Source organism: Mustela nigripes, chromosome 13 (genome assembly GCF_022355385.1).
Source record: "Mustela nigripes isolate SB6536 chromosome 13, MUSNIG.SB6536, whole genome shotgun sequence".
NCBI lineage: Eukaryota > Metazoa > Chordata > Mammalia > Carnivora > Mustelidae > Mustela > Mustela nigripes.
In genome coordinates, this window is record NC_081569.1 from 125,328,910 (window position 1) to 125,342,950 (window position 14,041).

General features: G+C 39.0%; 1 protein-coding gene across 7 annotated transcripts in view; it reads left to right on the plus strand.

Moving 5' to 3' along the window:
* CEP128 (centrosomal protein 128) overlaps positions 1–14,041 on the plus strand; it is a 390,964-nt gene that overhangs the window by 314,167 nt on the left and 62,756 nt on the right. For all 7 annotated transcript variants that reach the window (XM_059373591.1, XM_059373593.1, XM_059373587.1 and 4 more), the window contains one exon: positions 3,361–3,410. In XM_059373591.1, the coding sequence (XP_059229574.1) occupies positions 3,361–3,410 (50 nt within the window). The remainder of the gene's footprint in view (positions 1–3,360; positions 3,411–14,041) is intronic.

The window sequence follows — 14,041 nt, forward strand, 5'->3', positions numbered from 1 at the left end:
CCCATATATCCAGGAATTTTTCCGACTGGTGCTTCTGGGCTGTAGTTCCACAAGGCCCTTTGTTGTGCTGTCTCTTTAAGAGTAGAGACTCAGTTTCCTCTCACCTTCCTGGCTCTCCCAGAGCTTAGGGTGATTATTTTTAAAGTTCCAGGTGTTAAGTAACACTGATTGTAAGAACTTCGGAAATTGTGCGCCTCTAGTTTTTGAAGTCAAATGTCACAGGGGTTTCTTCTCCCCTGTGTGGGCTCCCTATGCCTGCAGTGCCTGCTGTGACGGTCTGTTTCCTTCCCCTCTTTGTGCCCAAGTAGTCCCTCCCTCCTGAGGACAGTCTGAGGGTCTATTTAGCTCCCAACAGCATCTCTGTGCTTCTTATCCTCTTCCACGTGGCCTCTTCTCTACATTTAGCTGTGAAACATCTGGTCTACCAGTCTTTGTATCATCTTCTGGGTTATTTACACTGATGTGGGCCTTATCTAGTGGTAGCCGTGGGATGAGGTGAGCTTAGAGTTCTCCTACTCTACCATCCTTCCCAAAAGTCTAGAAGTTCTATATTTAAAATGCCAGTTATCGTTTGTTTTTATTTTTGTTTTTTTGTTCAGTTGTTGAAAATTAAGCATTCCAATTGGTACTAGCCTTTTTGGAAAAACAGCATAACCTCTATATATTTAGAGAAATTGAGAACATAATTTTTAAATTGCAGTAATTCTATGAAATTCTGAGGGTAACTGAACATCTTTACCTTCATATATCTTTACATTTATAATCTTATTGAGTCTGTGAGTTGAGTTTGATTGTACAAGAGATGCAGTACCCATTATTTATCTGCTATGTTTTAGCAAATGTGTTTGGTATTTGATGTACCAAGTGAAGTTTGGAGGAACAAGATCAGTTTTCTTTGATGGTTAGTGGACCCTACTATCCATCACTCCAAGTCCAGTGTACAATTAAACGATGTAATTCAGTACAGGGGGCCTGGCTCAGAGAACCTTCTAATATCCAGAAGTAGTGAATCAAAATGGCCATGTTCACATAGGGACACAGTAGTGATCTTACATCTTGTGACTATTCAAGAGAGTTGTGCCAAAGACACAATTTACTGAAACTGTTGTTTTTAGCCTGTCTGGTGCCTATTCCTTCTTCTTTTAACAATTCCCTGGTCTTTCATTTAGAAATTATCCTTTCTATTCTTCATCTAATCCTTTTGGGGTTATCAGTGGAAGTGCTCCATCCTTTTCCCTAGCCAGTCAGTAGGCAAGAGATCTAAGCTAAGCTCATGAGCACTTCTCTTTCTGGAATTTCACCCAGAGTGGAGTGACACAAAGACTAGAGGCAACCAGGATAAAACGCCTATTAGTTCATGATACATTCCTACCATCCAAGATCAGTTGTTACTCTATAGAGAGTAACAACTGGCTCCTCTTTTCCCATGCATCTGTTAGTTACTCTTACGTCCCTCTAATAAATTCTGAATGCTTCATGTACAGTTAACAAATGGTTGCTATAAGTTAGCAAGTGCTGGGTACCAAAGTATCCCCAATTCCATGTATACAGGTCCTGATTCTGTGAGTTGGGATTGGCCCTGGGCTCACTGGGCAGTTTGGTATCTCTTGAGCTCCCCTTCTGAGTCATCCATAATCATCTTCAAGCCAGTTAACAGCTGTGCTTCTGGGCGTTGGCTAGCTGCCAGTTAAGACAAACTGCAGGGTGTCATAGGTGGGAAGAGTCCCTTGTCATCCAACAGGTTGTCCTGGCCTTGTTCTTTGGTGATGAGAGAGTTCCAAGTGGGGAAGTGAAATGCACAAGGCCTCTTGAACTCTTAGTGCAGTTGGGCACAGATTCTGCTGTAGTCTGTTTAGCCAGTCAAGTCAGGAGGCTGGGCCAGAGGTGACATGTAGAAAGTAGATGAGTGTGACCTCCTCAAGGTGGCAGCTGCAGTGTCACAATGCATATGAGTAAGGATTCAGGGTGAGGAATTTTTGAAGGCACTGAAACAATCTGCCACCCCCAAGTTGGTTTCTGTGTAGCTAAAGAATCTGCTATGCCAACCAAAGACCCCTTCTAAAATGCAGCCTAATGCTTTGACTTTCTCCTCTCAACTTTATAGACCTAACCCTCATTAGGGGAGGTTTGGGAGCCGAAGTCCACCCTTCTATGGGATATGGAGCAAAAATCACCTGTTCTCCTGAATCCCAGTATATCGTGTTTTGATGGGATTTTATGTGACCCTTCTGTAGCTGAATGAGCCATGCAGACTCGCCATCAGTCCTACCATCTGCCAGCTCTCCTAAGTTCCAGCGTATTGCCTGTTCACTTATGACCTATAGCCGCGTGCCTTGGCTACTCACATAGTTTTGCTTCCTGCTGTATGTAGTATAGCACTTGCTAAAAACATTTGCATTTGCCTTTCTGAGATATATATTGAATTTCTGTAAGTTATATTTTCCTTTTATGCAGCACAGCCTCTTGGTGAGCTCCATCAATCACAGAGCAAGGCAAAAGCTCATATTAATGTGCACTGCTGTAGGTGTTTCTTGCCTGTTTTCATCCAACTTCTGACTCAGCCCAGCCCTCTTTAGGTTTGTGAGATCTAATAAGATCATAGCACAGGGTGGTATAGCTGCAGGCAGAAAATTGTGCTTGCCAAATATATTTTCCTTTATAGCAAGTTTGTAAATTAATGTAGGGCACCAAGATACCATGGCTATATGCATGCATATAGACAGAACTCTCTTCAGTTGACTACCTTCGCTTCTAGCTGCTAATTTCCCTGAGATGATGCTAAGCTCTTGGTCAGATGTAGCTTTAGTGCTTCCCACCTTCTCAGTGTGAAATGATAATTAATATGCCTTTACAGTGAAGGTGGTGTTCTACTTCCATTAATAACACCCATTATTCCAGGATGTTTTAATCTGGTTATAAAAATGGACTCTGGAGGTGGAGTTTGGCTTGGGAGCTTATTTTAGGAGCAAATTGTTTGTTTCTAATTTTTCATTAAAGAGAAAAGGAAGTTGTTTTTTTTTTAAAGAAAATTTTGTGTTACTTCAGAGTTATATAAACAGTGGGCCAAATTCCTAAAATATTGATATGGTTTTGGATTTGTAAATTAGTTAGCCTTCTTCTCTGGTACCTCCACCAGAGTCCAGACCTCCCAGGGCTTCTCAGCTAGCTCAGGATTGGCAGAGTCCAGATCTCTGTCCCATCTCCTCTGTTAGGATCAGAGGGCATTTCTTTAACATTCCTTTTCACACTTAAACATTAAATTCTCTTTCCAGGCAACAGTTTTTACACACTCCTGACTAAATTGAGTTTGATACTAAGAGGCAATGTTATCTTGATGGGCATTTTGCTTTCTTCTTATAGATCTCCTGGAGGAGACCCACAGAAAAGATGAAGAAATGGAATCTCTGCAGGTAAATTCTCCAACAGAATTTTATCCTTGGGATAAAAGCATTTGTTTTTACCCTGTTAGCCTTTATTGTTACCACATTCAAACCACTGACAAATAGAGTGAAAAACATGTCAGAATGTTAAAGCCCAAGTTAGAATTTGCTTCCTTTTAGAAGTGTGTGAGAATATTTATAATCTCCTAAAGCAGGAGGCCAAGTCAGCCCCCCTGCTACTCTTGAAAGGAATCTTTATTCCATGGTATAGCTTAATAGGAACCACAGAGTTAAGAAATGAAAGCAACATCTTTGCAAAGTCATTTCCCCCAAAAACAGGGCTGATCTATGAGGATGAACTCATGGAATCTGCATTTCAAGTGAAAGTCAAGAGAATTCTGGCTCTGTGAATGTCATCTATCGATGACCAACCAAGAATATTAACACCTACATGAAGCTTAAGACTTTACCTTGTATGCCTGTTAATTCACTGTGGATTTACACATAGTTCTTGGACTAGAAAATTGTGTTTGAAAGATTACTCTAGAATTTTAATTGACAGTTCCATGGTATGAGCAAGTGATGTTAACTTGGCATCTGACAGTGGTGGTTCTCTCTTCCTTTTACATTGGGCTCACTTGCAGATGGGTAACTCAAGTGTCTGTCTTTATTAGGGGAAACATAATCAGTTATACTCACATGACAGAACCAATTCACTTAACGTCACGCTGGGGATTAAGAACAGTAAATACTTTGGACATTTAGAGTTCTTCCTGGGCGTGGAAGCTGGAAGGCAGGACTGGAGAGTGATAAAATGAGCTGCCTTGAATGCTTTAGAGGTAGAGGTTTTTGCTTCTGGCAAATGAAGGACGGGTCAAGCGAAGCCCAAAGAATGAGAGAAATGTTCTATAATTGGGGATTCTTCTATTTAATGGTGTATTTGTTAAAAGAAAATTCTATTATTGATCTAAAAATGAAGAAGAAGATAGTTCCATATCCCTAATAAAAGTGGCATGTCTTGGCCACAGTTCTGTACAGATTGGATTTATTTAATAGCTCGAGCTATAGTCAGGTTAAAAAGAAACAGCCCTCGTTGGTCCTCTCTGGGGCTAGGAAAAATCTCAAGTGCAAGTCACTGTGTCTATGTCTGAGAAATTAATATCAGAATCAGGAAAAGCAAAGCTTCCATGTATACCAAATGTATATATTGAAAAGGTAATAAAGTCTTTCAGAAGCACTTTGATTATGCATTATATTTGCCAGAATAACACATGTAAACGAATTTACTGAGTAGATAGTACATATATGGCCTTTTGAAATGACAGCACCAACCTTTTTGAGTTTACTTCTCTCACAATACAAATGTTGGAACCAGTAATCCTGTTAAATTTAATAGCCTCTCTTGCTTCTCAAATATTTATTAAGAACTGGCAGCATTTCCTACCAAAATGTCCAGCGAGTGCAATAGAATGCACCAGCCAACTAACTGTGGGCACTGATAGATGTAGAATATCCAGTATGATGTCCAACAGCAGGAAAGTTCAATGCTGGCACTTTGTAGTGACAATTAGTGCCTAATAGTCTATTAAGAACAAAGAAACTGACACCTCTGAGAATACACAAGAGTGCAGAGACACAGCACAGAAAACCTTTCATTTTAACACTAGAGAAAAATTCATTGAAAAGACCTATATTCCTGAATTTCTGTATTCGTATTATAAATATCGCAGGTGATAGTTTTGAGAAGACTATCAAAGTATTTAAGTTGAGGGGCTTCTGGGTGGCTTAGTCATTAGGCATTTGCCTTCAGCTCAGGTCATGATCTCGGGGTCCTGGCATCAAGCCCCGCATCAGGTTCCCTGCTCAGCGGGGGGACTGCTTCTCCCTCTCCCTCTGCCTGCTGCTCCCCCTGCTTGTGCTGTCTCTCTTTCCCTCTGTCAAATAAATAAAATCTTAACAAAAAAAAAAAAAAAAAAAAAAAAGAGGTATTTAGGTTGAAGTCCTACAATCACACAGTAGAACTTCAAGGAGTGAAAGACAAAACAGTTTAAAAAAATGATAGCAAAAGATTGGAAATTGATGACTTTGAATTTTAATACTGGCTCTGCTTCTGGGCAACTTTGAGTACCTCAATTAACTTTGCTGTGCCCATTTTCTCATCTTAATATAAAATCATAAAACTGTCTTCCAGAAGTGTTTAGTGTGGATTAGATTATCCTAGGAGGGAGAGCTAAATATTTAATTCCAATTTACAATGTTAACAAATCCCCATGTATCCAAATTGGAGTCAGTTTTATTTACTCATTATCATCATATAATTATGTATAACAGACATTCTGTATTTAATATCATCTTCCTTGAGGATCGGGGGTGTTTATCTCTATACCCTTTCCAGCTTTCTTCAAATAAAAGATGTTTCATATACTCATTGAGCAAATACTTGTTGAGCACCATTTCTGGGCAAGGCACTAACTATACTGAGTGCTAGGGATACAAAGGCAAGCTGTTTCTACTGATGCCTTCCTGCCCTGGGAAGGTATCTGTTATATAATAATAAATATTATTAGAGGGGATTAGATAATAGAGGGGATGTGCAAGTCACTGTGGGAACATATAATAAGAACACCTGCCTTTATTTGGTGGACATATAAGATAAGTTGGGTGGAAGCGTAAGAGGTTGAAGGTGGTAGGTTGGGTAAGATGGAGTAGAATGACCAACCGAGATTTCCCAAAGGAAGCCAATATTGAAATGATAACTCGGAGTTAACCCTGGAAAGTTTGGAGTAAAAATAAGTTGTAGGCAGTGTGAAGGAGATAGGAAGACCCTTACTCTTAGTATGTGGGAAACCAGTTAAGAGTTTGAAGCAAGAGTTTGAAGAATTAAGAATTTGAAGCAAGAGAACAATATGATCACATCTTCATTTTTTAAAAAAGGTTTTATTTATTTATTGGAGAGAGTGCGGTGGGGAGGGGTAGAGGGAGAGGGAGTAGCGGATTCCCCACTGAGCAGGGAGCCTGACCCAGAAGCTTAACTGACTGAGCCACCCAGCTGCCTCAAATCTTCATTTTTTTTTTAAGTGGGTAACTAACTGGCTATAAAGTCCAATATAACTGGGGGAAGGTAAGATTAAAACCAGAGAGACCATTTAAGCAGATGTTTGTGGGAGTTTCGACAAGAGATGATGGTGACCTGGATTGGGTGGTAGAGAGAGCACGAAGAGGAGTGGGTAGTTTCTTAATGTATTTTAAGATCTAAAATTCCACGGGACCTTGAGATTGGTTGTTAGGAAGTAAAATGGAAGGGGCTAAGAATGACTCCTGGATTTCTTGACGGGGCCGCTTCATGGATGGTTGTGCTAGTCAGTGAGAGAAAAGGAAGCTGATTAGTTCAACTTTTAATATTTTCAGTTTGGGTCCTTGAAACATCCAGCTGGCAGTGTCAGGAGAGCGTTCCCACATGAGTCTGGAGCTCAGAAGGTGTGCGAGTTGGACATGCAGATTTTGTTGTCAGCTGATTAGTCTCCTTATCTTATAGGTGATACTAGAAGTCATAGGAGTGAGATGCCTGGCTGACTCGGTAGATGGAGAGAGAGTGCAACTTTTGATCCTGAGGTCATGAGTTGGACGTATAACTTACATCCAACTCACGTTGGGTACACGTTGGGTGTATAGCTTACCTTGGGGGAAAAAAAAAAGTCATAAGAGCAGTGAGGATGCCCCAGGGGAAATATGTAAAATAAAGAGAAGAAAACAGGCCAGAACCTTAGGGAACACTCACATTTAAGTTTTAAGCTAAGGATGAATATCTTGCAAAGCAGTCTAAGACATAAAGAAAAAAACTTTAGGAGGGCATACTAAAGTGTAGCAAAGCATCTTTCAAAGGAAAAACAATAAAACTGAGTAAATAAATCCTTGAATCCCCCTAGCTAAGGGGCTTAAGTTTTAAAATTAAAATTTACCATATAGTAAGTGGCAATTTCCTATCATACCTATGCAGTCACTCTTGTCTTTCATATTCCCAAATACTTACTATTTAGCACAGTGCCTTCCCATAGTTAGGGACTCAGTATATTTTTGTTGATCAAATGAACAAATGAATACTACCTACTGGACTCTGATTTAGCACCTGTTTCTGGTCTTCAGAAGTTCTGCCCATTAAAAAACAAAAACCATCCTTGTCCTACAGGTCATTTTCTGTTAAAAACATTGGGAGAAGAGGGCTCCTAGGCTCTAGCATTCCTGTGTATGCACATACGCACACACCCGCTTTCACACTCCCTCCTTTACTCTATCCTGCTCTATTCCACCTCCTTCTTTTTTTTTTTAAAGATTTTATTTATTTGTTTGACAGAGAGAGATTACAGGTAGGCAGAGAGGCAGGCAGAGAGAGAGAGGAGGAAGCAGGCTCCCCGCTGAGCAGAAAGCCCTATGCGGGACTCGATCCCAGGACCCTGGGATCATGACCTGAGCCGAAGGCAGTGGCTTAACCCACTGAGCCACCCAGGTGCCCCTCCCCCTCCTTCTTTAAAGGTAGTATTGAACCAAAAGGTCAATAAGTGAGTAATTTGGCACAGGTTATAGTAATCAGTGGCAAAGAAAGAGGATATAATGATGAAGGAGGCAGGCAGCAGCGAGGAGAATATTTTTAATCATAAAAGGAATCACAAACAGTGGAGAGAAACATATTTGACAGTGATTTCTATAATACAATTGGTAATTACCAAAATTCTTCACTGGAGGTTAATATTTTCTGTGTGTGTGTCTGTGTGTGTGTGTGTGTGTAAGACATTCATTTGCAGCTACATTGTGCACTGTTCTTAAAAACAGAGTATTTATTGTCTTTGACTCTAAATATGTGGTACCACACCAGAGTCCTGTTTGTATAAGGGTTTGAGGTACATTGAAACAAACAAATCCCTTCTCTATTAAGCTGCTCTGAGATCAGCTGAAACATTTTAAATAGACACAAAAGATAATCCATTTCCTCACTGACTGATGACAGTCAGTGGCTGTCATCTTTCTTGTGATGACTGTTAATGGTAGGTGCTACTATTGCTTTTTGTTTTCATTTTTTAAAGTACCAACCTATCTGGTTCACGTTCCATCAGTTTCTTGCTTTGCAAACCCCAGAATGCAAATCACACCACAAGAGTATCATGCCTAGTCACAAAAAGCTGCAAATCACTACCTACGACAGTCACTAAGCGGACAATCTGGAAAACACTTATGCCCCTCCCCGCTTTGTTGACTTACAGTCATCTCACTTCATTTTATTTCAAATAAGATAAAAATAGATGATTATGAACATGATTTTTCTATTCACTTTCCTGTTTTACTAAGTCATATTCAGGTCCTTTATTTTTTTTAAAGATTTTATTTATTTGAAAGCCAGAAATCACAGGTAAGCAGAAAGGCAGGCAGAGAGAAAGGGGGAAGCAGGCTCCCTGCTGAGCAGAGCGCCAGATTCAGGGCTCGATGCCAGGACCCTGAGATCATGACCTGAGCTAAAGGCAGAGATTTAACCCACTGAGCCACCCAAGAGCCCCCATATTCAGGTCATCTTAAAGCAACATCCGTATCTGTAAGTTGGAGACAGTAATAATACTTCATAGGACTATTAAGAGGATTAATTGGGATAAGAAATGCATAAACAAACCTTGGTGCCTGGCAGGTCTTCCATAAATATTAATTCCACACACTATGTGTTTGCATCTCCTGCATACCAGTCAGGGCACCGCATACTGGGACAAAGTGGTAAATGTCCCTGTGCCCTCCCAGAGTCATCCTCTCCCTCTGTCCGACCCTCCTTGCTCTTTCCATGGGCAACCATAATTTTAAATTCAGATTTTAGTTAGATTATGCTAATGGAAGTGTTACATCTTTGGATAGCTACTAAATATAATGAAACAGTGAAAAAAGTTACGTTGTGGCAATAATGAAATTGACTATATGATTGAATTTGAACATCAATCTCATTATTTAAGAGGGAAAAGGAAACGTTTTAGTTGTAGGATTTGTAAATGTCACCAGTATTTCTGGACACTTTCTTTTGTATCAGTATTTTCATTAGAAATGAATTGAATTCTTCATTTAATTAAAAACATTGGGTTTATGGATTTTTTTTAAGTAATGTACATTTTTTTTGAGACATTCCAGAAGCTACATATGCCCTTGAAGGATATTAAAGTGGCATCACTGACATGCTGTTTTTCAGATGACCCATAATTATATTTAATTTCTCTCCAAGGTAGTTTTAAAAATAACCTGGAACCTTCCATTTGAAGGACTTGATTTATTTTTTAGAAATGTTTTGGGAGAGGAGGGATAGGTGTTTGATTTTGTTTTTGTCACCTTAGTAGTGCTCAGGCAAAAGCATTTGAAATGAGCAGAAGGAGAAGATAATCTTTTCCTCAGCCATTACTTCATTTCAGCTACTTGTGGAGTAAACTATGACAGCATGGTGTTTGAGGGGAAAATATAACAGAAATTTCTTAGTTTTTGTGGAAATCTAATAAATATTAATATAGGGGTATTATACTATGAAAAAGATTTCCAGTGTAGACTTGGCAGATCCATTGTTGGAAATAAACTCAGCAAGAAGAACACCAAAGACAAAAAGCTGATGTGGGTAAAAAAATTGCCCTGGTTGAGGCTAGCAGGATCATGCATCAGCATCTCAGTAGTCCCCGTAGATGACCAGTCCTCTGGCTCTACAACCATGTGGTAAGCTGAGCTAATGACAGACCAACTGGATAATTTCTGTAATTTTGCTGTCAGTCATTTCTTCTTCTTCTGAATGTACAGTGCCCAGAGCCTGTATTTTCAAACCACCCAGTGATTTGGGGATTTTAGAGATTATGGGTACAGATGCAGAGATGGGGCTGTGAAGAATCCCTGAGTTAATTTAGAAAGGAAAGTAAGGGGGAAGTCGGATGCTGTGTGCTCGCACTGGTTCTCTAGAAGAACTGAAGGATTCATTTAAGCAATTCTTAAATTGCCCCAGAAATTCTGATTTGCTTGGGAGGTACTAAAGTACATTTTTAGAAATCCCAATTTGAATAAATTGAGAACTTATGGTTGATTGTTTATTAAACTAGAAGATAAAATGCAGTATAATGCTTCTCCTTATGGTGACTCATGAGAGTTAAAATACAACTTCCATAGCTCTAGAAATCAAACGTACGGAGGTACATATTCTTCCCAAGATGCAGGGATGTAGCCAAATCACTTTGTCTCTCTTTCTTTTTCTGATATATGATATAAAAAAAAAAAAACTGTTATAAGCAATGACATAAACCAAGCAAAACATGGGTGTGTCTTGGGGGATGGAGGATTGGGCAACACTGCCACTTTGAGGACTGACTTAATGGCGCATTAAAATCTCTCATTTTCTCAAAAAGTAAAGAAGCTTACCAAGCTTAAATTCGGTATGAGGTCTCCACAGAGATAAAATGTTAACAGTCTGTATTAGGGTCAAGCCGGGTCTTAGCCAATTAGATTTGCACACTTCCATTTACTATGTCAAGAGGCCTCAGGAGAACAGGGAACCAAGCTCAGTAAAATCGAATCCACTTGAAATTTTAATGGCCATTAAATTTTATCACTCTGTTTTACCTAAAATTGGTAACTTAATTTTAGTTCCAAATTTATGGCAATAAAACTGGAAAGTAAGAGTCCCTGAAAGTGAAGTAAGTAGTCTATGTCCGAATGTATGGACGTTGAGTGACTACATCATTTTCTTTGGAGAATAAGAGAAATAGGAAAATGTGTCTGGTTCTGTTTATCCAAAGAGATGCAAAGCATGAGTCTTCAGGATTCAGGAGTCTCCTTTGAGTCAAGGGTCTACAAGAGCCTCTTAAAAAAAAAAAAAAGACACCCTTTGAAAACATTTTTAAAACACAAATATAAAGTGTAATTTTTGAGTTCAAGTGCCCAAATTTTTACTTTGTGACTTTTTACTTTTTACTTTTCTAAAAACTTGGTAAAGTTAAATGAGCCAAGTGTGTGTTACAAATTTCGTAAATTTTCCCACAAGGGGGGAATTTATTTCATGTGTCTCCATATACCAAACCCTTTGGAGTTGACTCCGTGAAAACAACACTTCCAGAAAATAACCCTTAGTGCCTTTGTCAGAGTCTGAATTCTGGGCTTCATGAGCACTGGCACTGATGAAAGAACAGCTTATGTTTTCTCAGGAAAAATGGAAACCACCTAAGCATGTTATGATGTTTTGCAGTGTTGAGCTTGTCTGGGAGTTTTTGCCACGTTTCAAGAGTCAACTGTCACCTCACAATTTGGGGTAGTTTCCTTTGGGTTGCAATTTAAATAATCACTTCAAGACCACTCTCCTTTATGTGTATCTGCTTATTCTTCTCAGTCACACCACTGGATAGGCCTCAGACTTTGGATAAAGAATCATGTGTCTTCCATTTGAGCTGCTGTAACAAAACTACCATTGACTGAGTAGCTTAAATGAGAAACATGTATTTCTCCTAGTTCTGGAGGTCAAGAAATCTTAAGATCAAGGCAGATTTGGTACCTGCCTTTAGTATCTGGCCCACTTCCTGGGTCATAACAGGAGAAGAGCAGATGGGACATTCTTGAATCTTTTCTAAGGGCACCATCCCATTCATGACAGATCTACCCTCATGACCAGTCACCTACTGAAGGCCCCATATCCTGATGTCACTTTGGGGATTAGGATTTCAACCTGTGAGTTTTGGAGGGAGGGACACAAACATTCATAGCTGGTTCAGCCAGCAGCTGGATGGGCTAGTGCGTAGACTAGAATCTCCCTGTCTTCTGTACTCTTGTACTTAAATGTCTCCAGAGGTCATGGAGAAAAGAACTTCCACAGTATTTAGTATGATAAAATACTAACTCACTCCTTATCTTCCCAAGAAAAAGACTATAAGACTATAAGAAGCTAAATGATTTGTTGAAAGTACTAAATAAATCAGGCAATCCTGGGGATTAATATTAGTGAAAGTCCTCACTGCTTTTCTATTAACTTTAAAACTATTACAAACCCATAGGCTCTAGGCTTTCATGTACATGGCAACTGGTGTGTGTGTGCGTGTGTGTGTGTGTTTGTGCGAGAGAGAGAAAGAGAGTACATGTGTGTTCGTGGCTGTTGGCATGTGGGGAAGATTTTAATTTTTGGTGCAAGATTATGAACAATCCAGTAATCTCAAATACTTCTAGGAAGGAGAAGGGCTTATTTTCCTTTTTCCGTTCTACACCTTTTCTTTTTGCTTATTCATCATGTTTTAAATAAACAGACCAAAGAAATTTGTTATTAAAGCCCTCCTTGGGCTTCTTCAATTTCAGTTTTAAACCAGGTTCAAAATATTCTGGCAAAAATTAAAGGCAACATTGAAAACGTTTGCATAAATTTTAAATTGTGCAAAAAGCGATAAACCTAAAATGAGCTGAAGGAATGAGTAATAAGCATCTCCTCATATCTTTGTCTTTTTATCATAATCAGTGATGATACGGGTTTTTAAAAATTGATTCTGAAGTGCATTCCCTTTCCAGAGTATCTGCATTCCACTTAGTCTTCTAAATATAATTTGTTAGAAGTTTAATGTTTACTTTTAAAAGTACGCAGGCTTATTAGCATGCTAATAAATAACATTTAATGTCTATTAACAGTACTTCTATATTTGCTCTTAAAATGGAATAGAAAAATATTACTTACAAGAGATTCCATGCCTTTACTACATTCTGGGTGTAATTGAAATCCCTAGTTCTCATTTCACTGTTAGAAAAGAACTAATAAATGTGTCACCAGTAAAACAGGAGTGTGGGGGAGAGGGGCCATTTATGAGCTCAGTAATGAATCGAACTCGCAAAGCCAGACCTGAAAGACTTGGGAGACCAGCACAATAGAGGTGCCAGTTTGCTGTATAGCATCACAGCTAATTAAGTTTAGATCTTTGCTTTTCTTTATCCTTTTCTTTGAGATTTTCCCTGTGGTATTGGCTCTGTGTGCTTCAGCTGGCCAAACGTGAGACTCAGAAGTCAGAAGCAGTCACAGCTTACTTAAGAAAGGCATATGGCAAAAATATAATCCCTTTGATTATATGGTAAATAACTATAAAAATGGATACAAATAACGGTTTTTATCGGAACATGAAATTTTATTGTGATATAGTATGTGTTTTGTTACACCGTCACCTGGCATCTGTTAAAAATAAGGTTTTGGAATGCTATTCTGGCATAGTTTTGAGAAAGAGGCTCTGAATTGGTTTTCCAGGGTAAGCCCTAACTTCTGTCGCACAAAAAATATAGCCCTAGTGGTAATAAAAAAGGTATCATCTATATAGATAAATATATAAATACATACATAGGGTTTGTGGGGCTTTTAAAAATTTTATTTATTTATTTATTTATTTATTTATTTATTTTTTAAATAAACATATAATGTATTTTTATCCCCAGGGGTACAGGTCTGTGAATCTCCAGGTTTACACACTTCACAGCACTCACCATAGCACATACCCTCCCCAATGTCCAGAACCCCACCCTCCCTCCCAACCCCCCTCCCCTCAGCAACCCTCAGTTTGTTTTGTGAGATTAAGAGTCACTTATGGTTTGTATTTTTTTAACGTAGATTTTGATTTTGAGAGAATAGACTCCTTTAAATCACATGGACCTGG